Source organism: Pseudopodoces humilis, chromosome 3 (assembly GCF_049639895.1).
Source record: "Pseudopodoces humilis isolate 2021_Gansu_Grassland_sample_001 chromosome 3, ASM4963989v1, whole genome shotgun sequence".
Lineage (NCBI taxonomy): Eukaryota > Metazoa > Chordata > Aves > Passeriformes > Paridae > Pseudopodoces > Pseudopodoces humilis.
Genome location: NC_142202.1, coordinates 902,945 through 925,215, shown reverse-complemented (window position 1 = coordinate 925,215; position 22,271 = coordinate 902,945). Strand labels below are relative to the sequence as shown.

Below are 22,271 nucleotides of genomic sequence, written 5' to 3'. Positions count from 1 at the left end.
TCTGCTTTAGGCTTCTCCAGGTGGGAGATAAAATACATGTGGACAAAAGTTTGGAATGCAGCTTCCCAGTCAAGTCATCTGCTAGAAAATGACTCCAGCTCTCTGGTACCTGGGGCTGTTTCAAACACAGCCTGGCCCCTCATGGCTGCAGACTGAGCTACACAACTTGTGAGCTGGCAAGTAACAGTGGGTGAGGTCTCATCCCAACTGTACACAGATTTTTCTAGGGGCTGCATTTGGATACATGCAGGCAGGTTTGGGCCATTTCAGAAAGCTTCAATCCCTGTTTTTCAGAGATTCAGTCAGGGATAATGGCTTTTTCACCATTCTCTCTTAAGGCACATCAGATCCCAAGGAAGAAAATGGAGGATGTCCCTGACCATGGCAGGGGGTTGAACAGGATAATCTGGAAGGTCCTTTCCAACACAGATCATTCCAGGAGCTGGAAGCAGATTTGAGCCACTTCTCAGCTCGCAGTTCCCAAGGCTCATCTTCTGGGCTGTGCTTCCCATGCTTTGCTGGGAAGGGAAGCAGTGTCTCTCTCCCTAAACACACCCACTGCCAATTGCCCTGCCCAAAAGCCACACGAGCAGTCAATGCACTGTCTTGTCTGTTTTTCATCCTGCAGCACTTCAGTGACTCCAGAGCTGGACAATCAGGATCAATGCCAGGTTCCAGGTACTGGCACAAAGCAGCTGCTGCACTGGAAGGGGTCATTTTGGTGGCTCCTTTCCTCCTAAACTGGGAATTCAGCGCTGCCAAGAGCCTGTGGCGATCATGGATTTAAGCTGCCTTAAGGATGAGCCCCCCAGCACTCACTACCAAGTGCTGCTGGAGCATCTCTCCAGGGGAAAAAGCCTGCCCAGTTTCCCAGCGTGTATGGGAAGCTGCTATTGACAGGCTGGATCTCAGGACAACTTCAGCAACTTGCTGAAAGCACCGAAAACAGGTGAGGGGACTTATTTCAATTCTAAGGCAGCCCAAATCCAATAGCTCACCAGGACTCCTAATAAAATGCTGCAAAAGTGTCCTGCTCCCCCTGCCTGGGAAAGCCTGCCTCCAGCTCCCAGAAAAGAGAAGCTACATCCTGCTGGGTGCTCCTGGCTCTGGGCTGATGCTGCCCTTTGGGCAGGAGGACAGCTCAGGCAGTGATGATTTCAATCATTCCTCAGTGATTTCAATGTTTTCCTGCATTTCCCTGGGCCTGGCAGGAGCACAGGGAGATGCTGGGGGTTTCTCACGGGAGCAGCACAGTGCAACCAGGACAGAGGTGTCCCCACTGCTGCATGTCCCCACCTGTGTGGCTCCCACCTGCCCCAGGTGCTGCTGAGCCCATGACCCCTGTCCCCACACCAGGAAACACCCAGGATTATTGCACTGACACCTCTAATCCTGACCTCCAATGACTGCCTGACCTGTGAGAGATGACCCTCTGATAATCCCTGACCTTTGGCCCCTCAACCTTTTTTCCCCAATCCCCTAACCTTTGACCCCTTACATCTGACCTTCAACCTCTGACCTTTTACCCACGACCTTTGACTCTTTGACCTGCCCACCTTCACACCCTGACTTTTGACCCTTTAACCACCCTGACCCTTGACCCCAGCCCCTGACTGCTCTACCCTGTACCCCTCAATACCACTGTAACCCCTAACTCCTGCTGTGCACCCCCAGCCCCCAAACCCTGGCTGTAGGTAGGATGAGGGGTGGGGTGGTGGGCAGAGCCAGGGTGAGTGGTGTGACAGGGCTGGAATGAGTAAAGTTAGAAATAAAGTAATGAACAGAAATAGAGGAACAGAGAAATAAAGTGAGAAAGAGACAGAGAAATAAAGTAAGAAATTTAACACTCATTCTCCATTTACAAACAAACCCACTTTCACTCAGCTCCAGTACACCCTGGCCACCACAGGCCATCGGTGCACATTCACAGCACTCCATGGGAATGTAGCTCCCAGGAGCCTCAAACAAAATCACCTTGCCTGACAAAACCCTGGCTCTGGTGCTGCCCAGTCTGCACCCCAACCTGGGCCATGAACATAGAGAAGAACAAACCCAGCTGCAGGGAGGTGAGAAGAGGTGTGCAGGTGAGTGGTTTTTTTATTCTCAATTTAAGAATTATCTGAAAAACGTGAAAGGCAAAAAACAGGCACCCAAATGTGTCAACACACACACTTTCACAGCTGGACACACACTCTCACAGTCAGCCCTTCTTCAGCTTACACACTGACTGCAGCCCTTCAACATCTTCCAACTGCTGCTCCTTGACCTGGAACAGAAGGTTCTGGGATAATCAGTAGCATCAGTGACAGCAGGGATCAGAATCTGCCTCAGGAACCTGCAAGACAGCGTGAGCTGAGATACAAGTAGCTGACAGCTTAGAGTTATCCCCATGCCAGACCCATAAATTTTGTACCCAAAACTCCCCAGACAAGAGAGGTTTATAGTTTTATAACTGTTCAACCCAGCCATAACTCTACATGCCAGGGCAGGGCAGCTCCAAGCATAAATGCACCAAATATAAGCAAAGATGACATGAGGACTTGAGATAACTCTCCAGAAGATAAATAGTTGAGCCTGATAAACTTTGAGGCAACAGAACCTACAGAACTACCATAGTGAGGAATGGCACATGAAAAAAAGATACTTGCAAAACTGAGAAGGAAGAGGGATGAGAACATTTTGTGCACTTCTGGTCTCAAGAAGTAAGAATGTAAAGATGCCAGAATAAGCCTGATCTGGGAAAGTACACGAGTACACCCAGTACCCATGCTGCCCACACAGCCCAGAACCACACTGACAAAACACAGAGACACAACAAAGCCCTGTGACACAGAAGACAACAGACACAAACAACAGAACATAGACACAAGATACATCAACACAAGCTGAAACTTCCCAGCACTTTCACCTCATGAACCCAAGATTCCTAGTGCAAGATGAGCCAGAGGCCGATGATGCCGGAGGAAAGAAGGCTCTAGGGCAAGAGCTCCTTACAAGAAGTCAGTGCCAAAGATGTTAAGAGGATGCTTAAGAAGCACAGTAGGCCTAGAGTAGGTCCAATGACTGCCAGGTGATACAAAGGAATCCCTAGAGAAGGACTCTGCCACCAAAGGGACATTGCAGAATGTGGCCAAGGCTCAGGATGTGTGCATGCTATCCTAGGAAGCGCTTGAGCGCTGATAAGTGGGTAAAATGGTGACCGTGGCCATCATGCCAGACCCAAAGGTGGGCTCCTTGGGCAAAAAGATCCAGGATGACATCAAGACTCAAAGGCTGATGACACAAAGCTCATGACAACACAGAGATGGGTTGGAACAGCTCTATAAAGGTTTGGGTGATGCTGAGGAAAACCCTCCCACTTTAGTCCCAAAGGGTCTGTCCCACAACAGCCCTCCCCTCAAAACTAACTTCAAATTGCCTCCCAAAGGTTTTCCTCCTCCCAACCACCAGTCTGAACACTTAGCTCTCTGAAGACAAGTGGCCAAAATCCATCCTTGACAGAAGAGAGCACATCAGCACTGTGGATGTTGATACATTCCCCATGACAGCTGCAAAAGAAAGAGAATGAGAAAATTCAGAGTGTGACAACACCTGCCCAAAGAGATCCCGTCCACATCCCCCCTCTCCCTTGTAATAGCCAAAGCTTATCGCTTACCTGCTGTTTCCAAACTTCAGCTCCATAGCTGCTCACAGATAACTAAGACAAGAAAACCAAAAACATGACTATTACCCTTGAGAAGACAAATCCCTGGGGCTCCTCTCCATACCACTGCCCCAGGCTCACCTCAAATCTTCATCTAATCTGGATGATCCGGATGGATGGCCCAGAGAATTGCTGCAAAACAAAAAGGTACACGCTTAGCACACTGCCACAGACCGCTAATTACTCACCCCACCTAAATGCCAGCTCACCTGTTCTGTTTGCCTCTATTCCTTGCCATTCTGAAGGCAGTGGCAGGGCCTGCAGAGAAACAAAGAAAACATGTTGAGAGACTGTGAAGCCACAGCCTCCCTGCTCTGACTGAAGTGCATCACACCTATACATCAAGCTTGTACCCACCTGGCCTCCCCTGGGTGTTTGCAAGTGGACCACCTGAAATGCACAAACAACAGTGAGTGGCTTAGAGCTGCACCAGAACCTGGGACCCAAGCCATAAGAACTTGTTCTGTCCCCTGGTCACCACTCACCTCGTTCCATCAACCTTGACTGCCGGTATCCAGCATTACTTCCTGAAAATAAAGACAAGGAACAATGCTGTAACATAGGCACTATTTACACTGCCCCTGCAAAGATAAACAGTGACTGACCTTCCCATGGGAACGCCCTCACCTGGTGTGGGGCACTCTGCCACAGGTTTAATCCATCTGCTCTGAAAGAAAGTTACTACAAAAGTCAAGGTGCTGCATGATAACAGCTCCAGACATCTTGTGTCAATCTAGGATACCACCTAGAGTCCAACTGCATCCTACATTACAAATTTCAAATTACCGGGGCCCAGGACTTGTCCTTTTACACCTACACCCAGACTAGGCAGCAGGGCAGAGCAGCTCCAGGCCAAACACACACAGACACCCGTAACACAGGAGATGACAAACAACAGGATGCAACAAGGAGAGAAAACTCACAGTGAGGAGAATAACCATAAGCACTGAGAGATTGTGAAATGAGATGACTGAGGTGAGACAGAGTGAGCCAACAAGGCTCAAAGAGCCCTGGCAGAAGATGACACTAACAGCATGACTCATTCCAGGAAGTGCCCAGCAAAATCCAAGGATCATACTGTTGGCATCCTCTACCTATCTTCACACTCTCATAAGTTCTAATCTCCTACAACGGATCCTTGTGGTGCACAGCTCTTGATACAGCTCAGAACAAGACATTAAAAGACATCCAACTGGATACTTCTAAAGAGAGATGCAATTCTGACATGCATCTGAGCTCACAAGTCAAAGGTTCAATGGTATTGGCACCAGGCCAAAGGATGCAGAGATTGGAGACATTAATGATGATGCCTGGAATTTCAGATAATCCCCTCAAAGGGATAAGGCAGAAGATGTGTGACACACAATGCCCAGAAGACACACAATGTATGACAGACAAATGACATGACACACACCAGGACTGCTCTGCCCTGCACACCCCAGCAGTGATGATCAAAAGTGAGATTTCTCCGTAGTCTAAGGAGCCCTTTCTTGGATATCCCTATCTCTACAGCTAATTCAAAAATCCCTCCTGACAAGTCTGAACCCAGCACATCTCCTTCATCCCCTCTGAGGAGCGTAGCCCTCAACTTACCTGTCTGGCAATGCAAATTAACATCAGGTGCAAAAGAAGGCTGCCTCACCAGCTGGGAAGTTCCTGCCATCACCAGGCTGTTGTCTCTCAGTCAGCTACAGTAAAGAAAACCAAACATCAGCACATGAGCTTAGCAGCACAGCAGCCAAAACCCAACAATTCTGCTACTCACCATCTCCTAGGAATGCCTGGATCCCCAGCCCCACACTCCAGCTGTGCTCAGAGGCTGATGGCATCATCACAAGGTATATCTGGGTTAAGAAGAGACAAGGTTACATGGCTGAAACTTGAGTGGAACCTCACTCTCCCCACATATCCTCAGCTGTTGCCAAAGGCTACCTGGATGGCACCTTCAAGAGGAAGAGGTAAAGGCTTCATCACAGAATCCCATAATACTTCTGGAAGGCTCATAATAGCAGCTCAAGGGCAGCAAAGAGGCTCCATCAACTGGTTGGCAGGGGGGTTCAGCCCTGTAATACAAGTGGACTGCCTAAAACACACAAATGGGTACCTAGAGTTCCACCAGAATTTAGCACCCAAGCAATAACAACTCATTCTGTCCACTGGTCGCTACTCACCTTGCTTACTTGACCTTGACAGCTGATATTGCGCTTTACTTCCTAAAAATAAAAATAAAGAGCAACCCTGTAACATAGCCACTGTTTACACCAACCCTGAAAAGTCAAACAATGACTGACCTTCCCAGGGGAGAAGGGGCAGAACAAAACAGTAAGGTGTGTACCAACACAGGGTCCAAAGGCATCGCTTTGTCATAGTAATTTCCATCTGAAACCACTTGACCATGGCAGCTTCTCACAAGGACCTCTGTCATGTTGGACTAGCAGTTTGCATACTGCAGACCACCTGTAAGACACACAAAAAAGGATGTTTATAGTCTCATTACTAATACAACAACTCCAGTAGCATCTAATTCTGTACTGGAATCAATGCTCACCTCACTTGCCATCCGGCTCACCAGCCCAAAGAACCATTTGTCAAAGTCACCCGGACACACAGGCAAAGCTTAACCTTTCCCAAGCTCTCATTTCTCAGGGCAGACCACCTACAACAGGACCCAACAACAGTGTGCATTGAGACAAACAACTACAAAACTGCAAGATGCTGCTGTACTGCTCCACCAAACCCTGATGGTTGCTCCATCCAAGGTGTGGCTCAAGTGGCTAAGCACAGCAAAAGATCACCTGCAAAGTCTTCTTTCTACTCCACCTACCACCCAGTCTATTCCACAGGGCAAAGCAGTTCCAGGCTAAACACAAACACTCAATCAACAAACAGTGTGACACAAGGATGATAAAAAAGCTCTCAGTAAGAACAATGGCAACAATTGAGACAAGAAGAGATGACCAATAGTATGGCAATGGTGGATGGAAGAGAGTTTAAGGAGCAGAATAAAAGATGGTAATAGTTCTAAGAACTGTTGGTCATGATGATCAAGACAGCTGTGAGACAATCCCACATTCAGAATGCTTCACATATCCTTACAACCTTACAAGCCCTGGGACATTACAGCTCATGGCTGGAAAGGATGGATGACAATACAGCCAAGAAAAAGGCCTCAAAAGATGTCTGGCTCAATACTTCCAAGATGCAATTCCAAGACACAACCAAGCTTGCCAGTAAAGGAGCAATTGATATTAGCATTATACCAAGAAACAAGTATTTGAGAACCAAGAGGTGACAGCCAACACTTGCAACAAGCCCCTTGAGGGTAAAAGGTCAGAGTGATCTGATCCAAGGGATGCCAGAGACACAGAAGACACACCAGACAACACAACACACACTGGAACTGCTCTGCACACCCTACAGCTGCAATCAAAAGTAGAGCTGCTCCTTATAGCTGCCCCAAGACATCTCTTCAGAGGTGTTCCTTCCCTTTACACTAATTTTTAACTCTTCCAGGAATCCACTGCCCTGCTATCATCCCACCTCCCAGTCATAGCCCCCAACTTAGCTTTTGGATGAGCAGCGATGTAAATCCACACTGCATGGAAAATGAGTCCGCCTTGACTGTCTCAGAACACCCTGTGATCACTGGTTAGCTTCTCAGTCAGCTACAACAAAGAAAACCAAATTAATTCCATTAATTTAGTAGCCAAATCCCAATAAGTCAGCTACTCACCATCCCCTAAATGTACCCAGGTTCTCCAGTGTGTATTTTTGTCCTGAGGCAAAGGCTGCAGTTGTCATTACAAGGTACACCTGGGTAAGCAAGAGACAAAGTTATGTAGCACTTCTGTGAGCACAGTAGGTGCCTTAATACACTTAAATGCATCTGCTGTGCTTGAGGAAAAGCCTTAAGACACCTCCAGCTGGATACAGTTTCCCACTGTGCTACCTTCAGAACCCCTCCTAGCAATTCCTAACCCAGTACCCCTACACATGCTCCTCACAGCTACAATCCTCAGCTTACCTATGGGAAGCCTCCATCTCAGATGTCACCTCTAACACAGGGTAGGCTCCTTTTATGGCACAATGAATCTGCTGAAAGCTCTGAAGCTTCATACTTATCCCAGTCTAGAATTTCAAGGAGTTGAAACACCCTGAAGAAAATCAAGAACAAAAAAAGGAAGTTACAAAAGTATGTTACCATCCCAAAATCACAAACTTAAATACTCCCTACACTCAATGCTACTTTCTTCATAGTGTTTTTAAAAGCCTGTGTTGCTTTAGACAGCAAGAGCAGCTACTGAAAAAATTCTGAGACAACCTAAAAGAACCCCTTCACTGAAATAAGAGGAGAGCTCTTAACCCACCTGACCCAGAGAGGCAATAATCCCTTGTGCCTAGGGCTGGGGTTAATATACCCCTGGCCAGGCCTGCCTCTCGTTCCCACAATGCCCAAGAAAAAGGTGGAGGCAATTCCCACAAGGTATAAAAGCACTGAGAGGAGCTGCAGCTGTTTGGCTCCTCTGACTTAAATTCAAGGTGAGCAGAGGGCTCTGTAGAAGCCTTCTTTTCCCCTACAGCTGCATCCACCAAAAGGATGTGCAGTAGGTAGGGAAAAAACCTGCTCATTTTGGCAGCATAGGCTAGTGAATTGGCTAATTCCCTATCAACTTGCATAATTGTTCATTAGTAGTTGCTAGGTAGTACCCTGTAGGTGACTAAGTAAAGTAGAAGAGAAGAATAACAATCTAAATGGTGTAGCTCCCACTGGGGCCTCTAATTAAGGCTGTATATACATAAATATATATATACCTGTCATAGATAAAAATAAGAAAGGTACTGGACTCTTTGGCAGCATTAAGGTTATGCATGTGCTGCACTGACTACCTTGTGTGAGACTTGTACCAGGGCAGGGATAGAAGGCATTTCACTCAGTTTATGACCCTTTTTTGCCCCATAGCCACCCTTTTTTTCTGGGGGTGCTGGGGAAGGACTGACAAGATGAAAGGGGAAAGCTGGATGTTTCCCCTGGGCCTCCACATGCTGCCCTACCTGCTCAGGTGCTGCCCCTTGGCACTAGGGCTTTTCCCTTGGCATTTCCTGGGAGCAATGCTCTGTGCACAGATGCATCCATCTGCTCCCCAGGCCCTGCTGGATGCTCCAACCCTGGTTCCTGGAGGGACACTTGGGATGCTCCCATTGACCCCTCTGACCTAGCAGCTCCCTGCACAGGTGCACCCAGGTAACCCTCTAAGAGCAGCCCCTGGCAGGAGCTGCCTCATTCTCACTGGTTACCCCTGGGGCTGCTGCACCTTGGAGCAGTGGGGTGAGGTGGAGAAAAGTCCCACTGATTGTTCCCTCCCCTGCACAGCCCTTTGTCTGTCCCTGAAACACCAGAGTGCTGAGCTTTCCTTTCCATGGAAGACTGGGTTGTTCTCACATCCATGCTCTTTCCAAACTCTGCTCTTCCTATGGCCCTGTACGTGGATGGGCAGCAGAGATGGTCCCTCAGAGGGTTTTGTTGGGCTCCTGGTTCCCCCCTCAGCTCTTCCTTCCCTCTTTTCCCTTAACTCCCACTCTACTCTTTGCCAATGGATTTGCCAATGTGACAGTTCAGCCTGCCAAGCTCTACTTCATTGCCTTCCACATTGTGATGGTGATAATCATTGTCAAGTACGTTTTTTGGGATGATTTCCTCTACTTCAGATGGAAAGGGGGATCTGTGCCTGCCAGGGCACTGCTGGTGGGCCTGGGGTCACCCATGGGAGACAGGTGGGCTGTGTTTAGAGGGGTCTGCTGTGTTCTTGTCCCTGCTCTGCTGCTCTGACCTGGAGGGGATGGAGCAGTGGGAAATGAGCCTGGGAATACTGAGATGGGCAATGCCAGTGAGGAAACGCTGCCTCAGTTCTGCTCATTGTTCCTTCCAGTATCTTTGTGTCCTTCATCTTGGAAGCTTTCTTTGTGGAGTACTCCCTGGAGAAGAGCGAAGTGGAAACTGCCATTGAGCAGAAAATCCAGGAGCTGGGAATGGGAGTTCAAGAGTAAGCCCCCCAAATGTGCCCGTGCTGGATGTGGCCAATTTGGCACCACTAATGAGGGAAAACCAGCCTCTCCTGACATTCTTGCTGTACCTCGAGTTTCCATTATGTGGGAATAGAAGGACTTAAAATCACAAATAATGGCTTTATCTTTGAGAAGAGCTCAGAGTACTTTAAGCGGATGGGGTGGAACAGCAGAGAGTGTAATCTGGGGGATTTTCTTACCTGTTTTAAAACATCAGCTGTTCCCAGGAGCGCGAGTTCGGAGAGCGTGGCGTGAGGGCGTATGAGGGAATGGAGCCCATTCCCGGGCTCTCGGGGGGCTCCCTGGCCGGTTCCCGGGCTCTCGGGGGGCTCCCTGGCCGGTTCCCGGGCTCTCGGGGGGCTCCCTGGCCGGTTCCCGGGCTCTCCGGGCGCTCCCTGTCCCATTCCCGGCACTCCAGGTGTTTTCCGGCCCTCACAGCCCTCAGGGCTGTGCCCAGGGCGCCGCCCAGCGGCCGCGACGGAAACTGCCCGCGCGGCCGTGGAGGAGGGCGTGGTTTTCTGTTTGATTGACGGGGGTACTTAGCAATGGGAATGCGGTATGGGCCGAAGGCTGGCCAATGGGAATGCGGTATGGGCCGAGGGCTGGCCAATGGGAATGCAGCATGGGCTGTGCGCGGCCAGTTTGAATCGGCGGGAGCGGTTGGGGCGGGCGGGCAGGCATGGACGGGGTCGAGCGGTGAGCGGGATAACGGGATTGGGATAGCGGGATAGAAGAATAACGGGATAACAGGATGGGGATCGGCATCAAGGGGTGTTTCGGCCCCCGGAGCTGTGCGGATGCCGGGGCCACGCGGATTCGTGGGGGTGGCAGAACCTCCGGGCGCTTCCCTCCCTCCCTGATCCCGGCCTCTTCCCTGCAGGAATTACAATGCTCAGATCCGGAATTACCGGGGGCCCGACCCGCTGGAGCCGTGGGACAGGTGAGCGCGGCCCTGGCTCGGGGTGCTCCATCCCCGGTTTGGGTGGTGCCCCGTCCGTGCCCGGGAGTTTCCCGGTCCCTGGGCCGGAGCTGACTCTGGGGTGGTTCCAGGTATCTGCAGTGGGCAGAGGGATGTCTCCCGCTCCAGGAGAAGCAGAGCCGCTGGCCCGGGCTCCTGGAGGAGCTGGTGAAGATGTTCGTGGGTGACAAGAGGTACCACCAGGACCCGCGGTTTGTGAGCTACTGCGTCAAGCTGGTGGGTACGGCTGCGCTTTTCTGGGAATTAAGCGATCCTGAGTGATTCACCCCGCAGTTCTGGGACTGCAAAGAGCTTTGGGAGGAGCAGGAGGCCTCAGGAGCTCTGATCGTCTGCAGAGCAGGAGGATCAGAAAAAAGCAGGAGTGTGTTTTTTTAAGCTGTGTAGCTTGGAGAGATTTGCCTTAACTTCACTTATCCTTAGAAAATGATGTTTTTCTCCTACAATAACTAAGAAATTCTAACGTTTTTTATTTTGTCTGCAACTCCCTTGGCTGCTTTTGGAAACGCTGATGGCTTTGTGCATTTGTGTTGTGCAGGCAGAGTTCATCTCTTCCCCTTGCCAGTACTTGGAGTACCTGCACGGGCAGGGAATCGGAGCCAAGACCTCGGATTTCTACCTGGCCTGGGCTCAGGTGCTGCTGAAGGAAGGCAACGTGCAGGGAGCAGGAGCTGTGCTCCAAAAAGGGCTCCTCAACCAGGCACAGCCCCGGGAGAGCCTGCAGCAGCTCCACTGGTAATTCTGGGGCTCCTTCTACTCCTTTACTCACGACCCACAGCACTTGTAATTACTCATAATTAACCGTGGGTGGCATGTGATTGATTATTTTTTTCCCCCGTGTGCTTGTTTTTGATAAGGGGGGGTTTAAACTTAACAATGTTTCTTTGCTGTTGAATATTTGTTGGGTGTTTTGGGATGTATATTAAAAGAAAAATATCCCAGAGCTGAGTCTTGGAGTTAAGCATTTAATTCTGGGAAGCTAAATGCAAAAAAACAGAAGCAAAACATAAAACAAATACCCAATTCTGTTCTTTTGCTGCCTCTTGAAGGCTATTTTTAGTTTTCCAGCTGTGGAGGTGTCCATATACAGTAAAAATCATACTTTTCAGTGTTATATTTCATGGTATGGTTGTACAAGTAAATCCAAGATTGCTGGGAGGTGGGGAAGGGTGAGGGACAGGTGATTTTGTGGAAATAACTGAGGGTTTTTTTTGCAATTTAGCTCCCTGCAGAGTTATGATCCTCGGAATCATCCTTTGCAAGGTGAGGATGAAGAGTCCTGTTTGATTTGTAGTTCCAGTAAATTAATTTTTTACATCAATTAGAGAGTTTTCTCATTGAAGAAAACAAATTCCCTGTAGAAACCACCTTATTTTCCTTCTTTACATGAAAAATTCTTAAGGGCAGTGTATTCAAAATAAGCTATTAATGTTCCAGCACTTCAAGTTAATAAAAATTCACCAAGGAGCAAACAATTTTTACTCATTAATGAGTAGACAAGACTTACATTACATTTTCTGTCCCAGATGCTGTTGTAAAACCACTTCAGACTTCCCACGCTGCAAATCAAATGGCTCCTCCAAAAGGCATTTCAAGTCCTAATCCCTGCAAAAATCAGGTAAATGATGAGTTATTTGGAAAGGTGTTTCTTGTAGAGTTGGGGTTGCTGAGCTTGGCTGAATAAGGGTAGAGTGACTGTATGTGGTGTATCTGAAAACTGATTTTGAGATGGAATTGCTGCTGTTTTCCTGCTCCATAGGAATGTTTAATCTGGGAAACACTGGGACACACTCAGCTGGCCTGATCCGTTCTCAGAATCACAGGGACAATGCTAGCAGTGGGTTCTGCGCCAGCTGTGCTGCTTGAATTGAATTTAATTTCATTTCTTGGTGTTTTGTTTCCCTGCTTTAGGCTCCAGATGCTGCTGATTCTCAATCCTGTGCTGCTGGAAAAGAAGTGTAAGTGCTGGGGTGGTCCTTTTAAAGTCCCACTGTGGCAAAATGAGCTCTCTCCTGGGACAAATCCCCCAACCTTGGCCCTTTCCTCCCTTTCCCTCCCAGGAACTATGTGACCTACATCTCCAAGTCCGAGGTTGCGCCGAAGCCGCCGTCGGGCGCCGCGGGGTGGGAGCAGGTCCCGGTGTACGACAAGAACCTGCTCCTGTGCGAGGGCTCCGAGCTCTCCTTCGAGGAGCTGAGAGCCAAGAGATACTTCAGGAAATATGAGCTGCTCAGGAGGCAGCAGGCACTGGGTATCCTCCCTTTTCCAGCTCTCCAAATGGCTGTTTCCTGGTTAAGCTCATCCCTCATTTCCAACGCCACGACTGTGGTGTCTCTCCTGACTGTGAGCCACCAGCATGGCACACAGACCTTGTATCCTCATCAAATATCCTTGTTTAATCCTTAGAGGAGGAGAAGAAAGACTCCATGAAGAAGAAGGAGTCGGCAGTCCTGGAACTCCAAGCCCTGCAGCAGAAGCTGGACCAGCTCACCCAACTCTCCAGAAGCCTGGAGGGAACGAGACTGGAGCCAGCAGCTGAGCCAAGCCAGAGGGTGGTGAGTGGGCTCTGGGATGGACAGGAATGCTATGCCTGGGCTTATCCCTCAAAATCCAGCCATGCTGTAGGAGCCAGGCTTTAACCCATTCTGGAGGCTGAGGCTGCAGTACCAGTGTGGAAACCTGGCACAACTTGTAACACCCAGATTTTAAAGGTTTCACCCCAAAGCGTGGCTTTGCTTCTCCACAGTTTAGTTTGAGATGCAGCTAGAAGTTCTCTTGGGTTCTGGGCACGTGGAACAAACAGGAAAAAATGGGAATGGCTGTACTTGGGTGGAGGGAACCTAAAGGTTTTGTTACATTCTGGTCATGTGGAGATGGTAGAGAAAACAGGAATGGCTGCATTTGGGGGGAATTTGGGTGTCACAGAACATTTCTCATCCCTAAAGGTGCCCCCAGCTGTGAGGCCCAGCGGATCTCACATCTCAGGGAACTGGATGGCACCTGCTCCAGGGCTGGATGTGCCCAAGTGCCAAGCTCTGGTGCCTGAGCAGCCCCAAATCCAGGCACCACCAGCGACTGCTCCCACCCTGCAGCCAGAGAAGCCCCTCCACGTCCCAGCTGCCTTCCCCTGGGAAGCACCAGAGGAGAAGGATGCAGCTGGAGCTCGGGCAGAGCTTGGGGAGCTCCAGAACAGTTTGCTGCACCCTCCCCTCAGTGCTGCTTCAGCTCAGGAACGAGCTCATCCCAACCCTGCTGTGCCTCAGAGCGCGGGAGAACTGTGAGTGTGAACAGGCTCTTCCTCTACAGTTGTGTCCTCAGGGTCCACACTGAGAATTAGCTAAAAACAAACCTTTCTTTCCCTTCTGGAAAAAGAAATCCTGACCTGAAATGACTATTTATTAAACTCAGATCAAACTTGGTCCTCATGGCCATGTTTAGCTCCTTTTACCCTGTGGTTTAATTGCAGTAAGAGGAAATTTGGTGTGTAATGCCTGGCTGGCCCTGGCATGCCTGGAATAAACCCCAGGAAGTGCTTTGCTCCTGCAGATCCCACTCCAGGGTCTCCAGAGAAAGATAAAAAGCGCTGGTATTTCTCCCCTGCACTTTTGCTCTGGGACTTGGCCACAAAATGGGGGGGCAGAGGGAGAAACCCAGGCTGGCTCAGTGGTCTTGGACAAGGTGGGAACAGTTATGCACTCATATTCTGGAATTCCTTGGAGGCAAACTGTGTCCAAGGAGACCTCTTAAAGCATTTTAACCTTTTTAAAGGACTCTGCTCCCTCCCAGGTTATTGGCAGCTGTAGGAGAAACTTTCCAGGGTGATCTTTATTAGAGGACTTCTCACTTAATTGAAATAGGGACTAAAATGGGATTTAAACAGCTTTTATTCCAAGGTAATGTTGTGACTCTTTCTTCTGAAGGTTTCCTACCAAGGGATCCACTGGATTAACTCCTGCTGTGGATGTGAAGGAAGGTAAAGAACCTTTGGATGGAGACTGATGCCATTGGTGTGGCTGCTCCCAGCTGGGAATCATTAACTGCATGTGGGCACCAGTTCCAACCCTGGCAAAGCTTCTTCACTTCCCAACCTCCATCCCTGCATGTCTGTGCAGGGTCTTTCCACCCCTTCCATGGAACATGGATCCACTCCCTGCTCCCCTGTTCTGGGCAGGTTTTTTCGGAGCACGGTTGGGAATTGCTGTTTGTCCTCGCTGGCTTCCTGCTTCGCTTTCTGTGTAGGGATAGAGCATTCCAGGGAATTGCAGACAGATTCCTTGGAAGCCACCCAGCTGTCCCAGGTCCCTCTTGCCCTATCAGGGCAGCCTCCCTCGGGAATCCACCAAACAAATCTCTGAACAAGCCCAAAGCTCTCCCCAAATTCTGCATGGCTCCTTTTGTTTACATCCCTCACTAACATTTTGCTGGAATGCTCATAAACAACCCCAGGCTCCTTCAGGAATGACCTCGCCGTTGTGTTTTCCAGCCTCCAGAGTTGGGAATTCCTCCTTTGCCTGTGGAAATGCTTCCCAAGCCACCCCCAACACCTCGCTGGGAGGAGCAATGGGGACGACAACGCCCTTCAAGGTGCAGCCGTCACCCACGGTCCACACGAAGGAAGCCTTGGGTAAGGTCTGGAATAAAGTTTTTCTTCCCCTGGAGTCCGTGGGATCTTCGCTGGAAATGTTAGCAGGGCCTTTCCTAGCCAAGGGAGCTGTTCAGGCATGGGCATGTGCACCATTCAAAAAGGAAAATAGCATTAAATCGTTAATTATCTTTTGGGATTGTCTGGGTGACCCAAAACTTCTGACCAGAGATGAATGTTTTAATGACATCCCAGCAGCCACATCCCATCAATTCCTGGATAAATTACTGCTAGGCTTCTTTGGGAGTGTGCTGTCTGAGCTGCTGTCTCAGGGAATCCTGTTTGGGAGGTGAAGACCTAAACCACACTTATTTGGAAGTTCACAGCCAGCTCTGCTTGATGCTGAGCTGAATAAAAATGAAAAAAATAAACCCAAAAAGCCTGTGGCATTTGTTAGTCCTACAAATATCAAAGTTTTCCCAAAAACTGAGAAATTAGAGGAGAATTTGTTCTCTTAGGAAGCTTGGAATCTCCCCTCGGCTAGGGAATAAAAAGGGCTGTGACCAAGTGTGTGTTGGCCAAATTGGCCCTTCCTGTGTCTAATTGCTTGTTTGAGGTGTTTAAATGCAAGGGGGAGGAATAACTGGTTATTGACTGCTGGTAAATTACAAAAATATCATTGATTAGCATTTAAGGCTGCTAGAGTTAATTGACATTTGATTTGGCTATTATACAATGGAAGAACCTCTGAAAATTTCTTTTTCTGGGCATTTTCTTATTCCTTTATTACTTCATTCTTTCTTAGGTGTTCTCATGGATATGTTCCAAACACCCTTCCTGCCTGAGCCATCTCCCCTGGAGAACAGTGAGGCGCAGTTTGAAGCCTTTTGCAGAAAAGGTAGAGTGTGCTCTTTTATTTTCCCAGTCCATGGAATTCCATCCTTTATTTCCCACTGACACCTCCCACCAGTCCTTGCTGTAAGAGTTGAGCCTGTCTGAAACCCAGGGGCTTTACAAGAGTGAGCAGAGAGAGATTTCACATTGAGGGTTGGGCTGGAAAAAATCTTTCCAAGAGCTTGGTGGAAAGGTGACTGGAGTGGGAATTCTGCAGGTGCAGCTGGATGGAGCCCTGAGCATCACGTGCCTGGAGAAGGGGGCAGAATGTGGCTGTGTAAATAATCTTTACTGGGTGAAGATAACAGGGGTTATCTCTTATTTTCAGAGCCTGGTGGATGTTTGAAAACTAACTTTGTTGCCCCTGCCACTCCTGCATTTGCCATCTTTGAGGATGAGGAAGAGAAGGAGAACAACAGGTAAGGAGGGAAAAAGGAGAGGCTGAGCTCAGCTCTTTAAAAATCATGGAAAAAATCGATCCCATTCCATGGGACTTTGCTGTGGCTGTGCCAGACTTGGATTACAACTGATGGCAGCTGCCTGGAGTGGCAGGAGAAAAGCAGGAGCTGCTGCTCTGGGATTGCACAACTCTGTTTGGACAGTGCCCGGGGAGGCTTCATGCTCCGGACAATTTGGTGATAACTCAGAGCTGCTGCAGCTTCTCTGAGTTCCTGCAAATGGGGCTCTTAAAATAAAATTTAAAATTCAAGTTCAAACAAACCAACCTTTGTTTGTGACCAGTGTGCCTGGGAAAGCTCCTGGGGAGAAGCTGTCCTAAACTTTTTGGATCATTTTTCAGGCTCCTACAGCACAAGAGCAAACCAGGAGAGCCCAGAACTTTTGGAGAACATCCCTTGACCAACTGTGCAGCAGAAGTGAGTGGTGATGCTGCAGGGATTAGCCTTGGAATTGGGTTATATGCACTTAGGAGGGGTACCAGCGTGGGTGGATTCACCTCTGCTCTATCCCAGTCCCATGATATTCCCAGGAATGATGCCTAGCTGAAGGCTGGATACCTTTTCCCATTTCCTGCCAATGGGATGAGCTTTTTTTGATTGTTGAGTAACATAAAATTGATGGAGAACTCCATCTCTCAAATGTGTGGATTTGGCATCACTTTGGAGAAAGAGACATTTCATCTTCCAGCAGCCACCTTGCAGCTTCCATAGCCAAGGAGATGGATAAAAACTTGGGCAGAAGAGATCCCTTCCCATAGGATTGGCTCTTCCAGAATCTCACAGCAATTTCTGGTGGTCTGGCATTTTTGCTGTGGCTTTGACTAGTACCAACATTCAGACCTAGTCTAAAACCATGAAAAGATGGGGTTTTGTTTATATTTTAAGATAATTTTGATGGTTTAATTTTAAATCTCGATTTTTAATTTTTTTTTTCCTGCCTAGGAAGAAACAGGGAGCACAGAATTCCTACAGGATGATTACACGGTGTGGAATGGCCCCTGCAGCAACAAAGCCCTGGCTCCCAGTCCAGACAACACCAGGGATTTTGCCCGAGCTGCCCAGCTCATGTCCACACCCTTTAATTACCTGGCAGCTCCTTCCCAGCCTCCTTTGGAGGACAGAGGTAAAATGAGGAATATTTTGGGTGGAAAACACTGAATTTGGTGCCTCATGACTCCATTTCTGCCCAAACCCAACCCAGGTGTGGCTCCCACTGCTGCCACTCCCAAGCCCACATTCCCTGTGGAGCAGCAGCTCATCAGCTCTCCAAGGATTTTTAACTGGGATAAGAAGAGGTGGTGAGGGACAAGAGAGGCTTTTTGTGTCCAACTGCTGCTGTGAACCATTCCTAGGGGTTGGGAATATCCAAACATTGGCTGAATCCCATCTGGGAGCATCTTTATGCTGTTCTGCCCCTTTTAAGTCTTGGGATCTGCTGCCTGGAGAAATCCAGCTGTTATTTTAACTTGGATATTCAAAATGAGGCTTTGTTGAGTTCTGGTTTTCGTGGCAGCAGCTTTCAGAGCTGATGGGTGAGAATACTCCAAATATTCCTGCTTTTAGGGAAATAAACATTGATTTGCTCTTCTTCTTGCTCCTTTTGTTCAGCCTGTAAGGAAAATTTTCCCCAGATGGATTTGGAATTCTCTGGAGAACTGCACAGGCAGTCAAAGCTCAAGAAGTTAAGGTATGCTGCTCCAATACAAGTTTTCCAAGGTTTTCCACTGTGTTGGCTCTGCCCAACACTCATCCCAGCACCCTGGGGGTAAATGGAACTGGATTTGGTGACCCATGCCCCAAAAATCCTTCCAAGATTTAAGTTTTGCCCCATTGAAATTAAAAATTAAGTGGCAAAAAATCCACTGCTTTTTTTCTCTTGGTGAACTTGAGAATTATTAGGGAATGGGTAAAGTGGCTTGACCAAATCTAATTTTCCTAAGAAAATTCCACTTTATTCACCTCCACGTTGGTCACGGTGGCATTTGACAGTTTTGCTCCCTGAAGGTGTCAAACCACCAAGGCAGAAGGTTAATAATTATTGTAACACCATTAATGGTTAATAACATCTTGTTTAAATCCGTAGCCCCGTTCTTGAACGTGTCCCAGAACAGAGAGGGCTTCATGGTAACATCCTGAAAAGAGGGCCTGGAATCCAGGGAATTGCTGCTTCCCAAGGGCTGCAGGAGCAGGCAGCTCAGAGCAGAACTGGCCATTCCTCCTCCCTTGGGGTGGACAGAACTTCCCAGGAGAGGCTGTGTGGACAGGACAGGACAGCCCTGAGCAGGAGACCTGCAGGTACACAGCATTCCCTGCTTTTCTTTCCTGGATTCCAAAGGCAGTGGAATGCCCTTGGAATTTGTGCACTGGAGGGAGCAATTCCATGATTCCTGCAAGGGATGAGCGTGGGTTGTACCTGGATTTCACATTGCCATGGATACTCCAGAGTGCAGCAATCCTGACAGGTTCTGGGCCTGCTGGGGCTCAAACACTTTGGGAAACTCTGGATTTCTGGGCAGGTGCAAAAGCTGGAGTGTCAAAATCAGGGAATGCTTCACATATCCTTGTCCCTCCTGGGGTTTTTTGTTTATTATTTTCTTTAAATTAGCGATGCTCATTCAAGCCCAAGCTTGTGTTCCCTCCTTGGAATGACACCCAGAGCTTAAACACTTCCCTTTTTTCCATGAAGTCCTTGTTGAGAACCCTTGGGACAAGGAATTGATCGGCAAATTCTTGTCGGAGCTTCCAAAACCTCTCCACACCTACACCAACTACTTTGAGTGGAAATCTCCTCTTCCATTCATCAAACTGAAGGCTGAACTCTCACTGGGTAAGAGCTCCTTCAAACTTAGCATTGCCAACCATTTCTTGAAGCTTTTTCTAGGAAAACTTCACGGAAGTATTCAGCTTCCTTGTGTGTGTATCTCCAGATTATCTCAGCCCCAGGTTAGGAATTAGGCCTGGGCTTGGTTTGTTTGTCTTTTGTAGCACGAGCCCTTTGGATGAGGCATTTTTCCCAGTTTTCCCTCTAAACTGGGCTGCAGCTCTTCCAGCTTTTGTGTGGAACAGCAGCGGGCCCATGTCAACAAAAGCTGTATGACAGCGATTGCAACATCCCTGTGGGACTTAAACATTAGTGTTTACTTTTCAGGGCATGCCCTTTGGAATTTGACTGCTTCCAAGGGGGTCAGGCAAAAATAGAAACACTGGGGTTGAGTGTGTGGCATGTCCAGCACTCCTGCTGTCTCCTGTTCCTAGCAGGAAGAGATTTGTAGGGAAAGACTTGATCTAGGATTAAATAATTCATATGGCCTGGTGCTTTTCTCTTTTTTTTTTTCTTCTCTGTGGAGCTGGCAAGCTGGATTTAATGTTAATCTTTTAAAGGTTCCAGCTCATTCCATGTGGACTGCTTGGTTGGAGAAGGAGCTTTTGCCCAAGTCTATCAAGCTTCCATCCTGGATGCCAGTAACCCCCGGAATAATCAAAAAGTGATATTCAAGGTCAGTGGTGCTGGGCCACAGCAGCTCTCCTGGAGTAGTTCTGGAGTCTGACCCTCCCCCTGGGTGGATTCACGCACATCCTTGGCCTTTCCACGTCAGGTCTGCCCCTGGGACCTTCTTGTGGATCTTCTCTCCAACACTTAGTCCTTCAGGAAAAACTAAAGCTCCTCTTTAACCTCCAAAGTGAAACTTTTTCAGGACAGAAAGGTGATTTATGCTTTCCTTGGAGGATCAGGGATTCACAAGGAGTGTGAGGAATTGTGGCATGGGATCCAAGTCTTGATTTGAGAGGATTAATCACAGAGTTTATCAGCTGAAGTTAATTACTGTGAGGGTGGGCAGGCCCTGGCACAGGGTGCTCAGAGGAGCTGTGGCTGCCCCTGGATCCCTGGAAGTGCCCAAGACCAGGCTGGATGGGGCTTGGAGCAGCCTGGGATAGTGGAAAGTGTCCTGTGGCAGGGGATGGAAGATGGAACTGGATCATCTTTCAGTTCCCTCCCAAACCAAACCGTTCCTCAGGATAAGTTTAAGAGGGAAAGGTGCCTGATCTGCCATTAAAAACCAACAACAAACCCAACATGAGAGGAGCTCTGGCTTTTACTGCTCCCAGATTTCCCCAGGAAATCCCTTTCTGTCTTCCAGGTCCAGAAACCTGCCAACCCTTGGGAGTTCTACATTGCAACCCAGCTGCTGGAGAGGCTGAGCCCCAGCGTACGCCACCTCTACATCCACTTCTATTCCGCCCATTTCTTCCCCAACGGCAGCGTTTTGGTAGGGGAGCTCCACAACTACGGAACGCTGCTGGTGAGTGCCACCAGCTTCTGCTCTGGAGCACCTCTGCTCTTTGGGAGCGTTTCCTCCACTTGGTTCCACCTTCTTTGGGAATGTGTCGTTCCTTAACCCGTGCCGCGCGCGTCTCTGCCTTCCAGAACGCCATCAACATTTACAAGAAGCTCCCAGAGAAGGTGATGCCCCAAGCCCTCGTCATCTACTTTGCTGTCAAAATCCTTCACATGGTGGAGGAGCTGCACAGATGCAAAATCATCCACGGGGACATCAAACCTGACAATTTCATCCTGGGAGAAAGGCAAGTGTCTCCTGTTGTCACCGGATGTCACCGGATGGGAGCCTGGAGATGCTCAGGGGCTGTTTCTTGTTGTGCTTGAAGGTTCCTGGACAACGACACGTGTGACATCGACGGGCTCTGCCACGGTCTCACCCTCATCGACCTGGGCCAGAGCATTGACATGAAGCTCTTCCCTGAGGGAACTGCCTTCACTGCCAGGTGTGAAACATCTGGGTTCCAGTGCGTGGAAATGCTGACAAACAAACCATGGAACTACCAGGTAAGGGGCAGCCTGCAGAGCTTCCTGCATGCCAAACAACTGGGCTCTGCTGGAATTGTAGCCTCTTGCAGAACCTCTCCCCCTCCATGGGTGTTTTCAGCTCAGTTTTAGCGCTCTGGGTGTGTTTTTGACACGGAACTGGTGTGGTTTTGGTTTAGACAGACTACTTTGGGATCGCAGCCACCGTGTACTGCATGCTCTTCGGGACCTACATGCACCTCAAGGACGACAACGGGGTCTGGAAGCCTGAGGGAACCTTCAGGAGGTGGGTATCCAAAATATTCCCCTAATCTTTGCCTAGATTTCCTAGAAACCCACGTTGGTACCACGTGGCTCTGAGGTCTGGTTCTGTCACAGCTCTTCCAACTGGGAGCAGAGTAAAAATCAGTATTTTAGCAGCTGAAGTTAGCGCTTTTTTGATGCTGTTTTGTCCCTTTTTGCAGGCTTGCCAACGCTGAGCTGTGGAAAGAGTTCTTTGAGAGCTTGCTGAACATTCCCAGCTGCCACAACCTGCCTTCCCTCGGAGTCCTGCGCCAGAAGCTCAAGGATCTATTCTGCAGGTCCTACGCGAAGGAAATCAAGTTCCTTCGGAACAGACTCGTTGTGTTGCTCATCGAGCACAAACGCTCACGGAAATAAGGGTTGAGTTTGCACAGTTTGCAAGGACTTGGAGTTCTGTGGATGTGGAATCTTCCTTTAGTTAACTTGGTTTTAAATAATAAATGGGTTTGGGGTTGACTTCAGTAATGATA

The 22,271-nt window shown here is 48.8% G+C and overlaps 1 protein-coding gene and 1 long non-coding RNA gene across 9 annotated transcripts in view; one reads left to right on the top strand and one right to left on the bottom strand.

Annotated features, from left to right (window-relative positions):
- Positions 1–10,159, bottom strand: part of LOC148184546 (uncharacterized) — a 12,837-nt gene extending 2,678 nt beyond the window's left edge. Inside the window, exons 1-16 of one of the 4 annotated variants that reach the window (XR_015772130.1) lie at positions 9,967–10,159; positions 7,728–7,857; positions 7,437–7,516; positions 6,252–7,368; positions 6,039–6,160; positions 5,875–5,916; positions 5,636–5,766; positions 5,469–5,547; positions 5,297–5,391; positions 4,309–4,370; positions 4,189–4,230; positions 4,061–4,093; positions 3,913–3,961; positions 3,785–3,835; positions 3,656–3,697; positions 2,221–3,548 (exon numbers count right to left, since the gene is read on the bottom strand). This is a non-coding gene — a long non-coding RNA (uncharacterized LOC148184546). The remainder of the gene's footprint in view (positions 1–2,220; positions 3,549–3,655; positions 3,698–3,784; positions 3,836–3,912; positions 3,962–4,060; positions 4,094–4,188; positions 4,231–4,308; positions 4,371–5,296; positions 5,392–5,468; positions 5,548–5,635; positions 5,767–5,874; positions 5,917–6,038; positions 6,161–6,251; positions 7,369–7,436; positions 7,517–7,727; positions 7,858–9,966) is intronic. The other 3 variants (XR_015772129.1, XR_015772131.1, XR_015772128.1) reach the window with 3 other exon arrangements.
- BUB1 (BUB1 mitotic checkpoint serine/threonine kinase) lies at positions 8,221–22,271 on the top strand. Of its 5 annotated transcripts, XM_088052538.1 has the most exons (28): positions 8,236–8,311; positions 8,849–8,945; positions 9,316–9,376; positions 9,631–9,744; positions 10,647–10,706; positions 10,817–10,961; positions 11,281–11,477; positions 11,965–12,005; positions 12,269–12,360; positions 12,654–12,700; positions 12,803–12,993; positions 13,149–13,297; positions 13,688–14,019; positions 14,663–14,715; positions 15,226–15,366; positions 16,130–16,222; positions 16,547–16,637; positions 17,018–17,093; positions 17,619–17,799; positions 18,285–18,363; positions 18,760–18,971; positions 19,363–19,503; positions 20,058–20,173; positions 20,816–20,977; positions 21,103–21,260; positions 21,342–21,519; positions 21,678–21,784; positions 21,963–22,271. In XM_088052538.1, exons 3-28 carry the CDS (start codon positions 9,357–9,359, stop codon positions 22,156–22,158), a joined length of 3,372 nt encoding a protein of 1,123 aa, XP_087908664.1. In that variant the 5' UTR covers positions 8,236–8,311; positions 8,849–8,945; positions 9,316–9,356; the 3' UTR covers positions 22,159–22,271. The 5 variants fall into 5 exon arrangements, with proteins under 5 accessions (XP_087908665.1, XP_087908667.1, XP_087908664.1 ...); XM_088052539.1 differs by lacking the exon at positions 9,316–9,376 and having other exon boundaries at positions 8,221–8,242; XM_088052540.1 differs by lacking the exon at positions 9,316–9,376.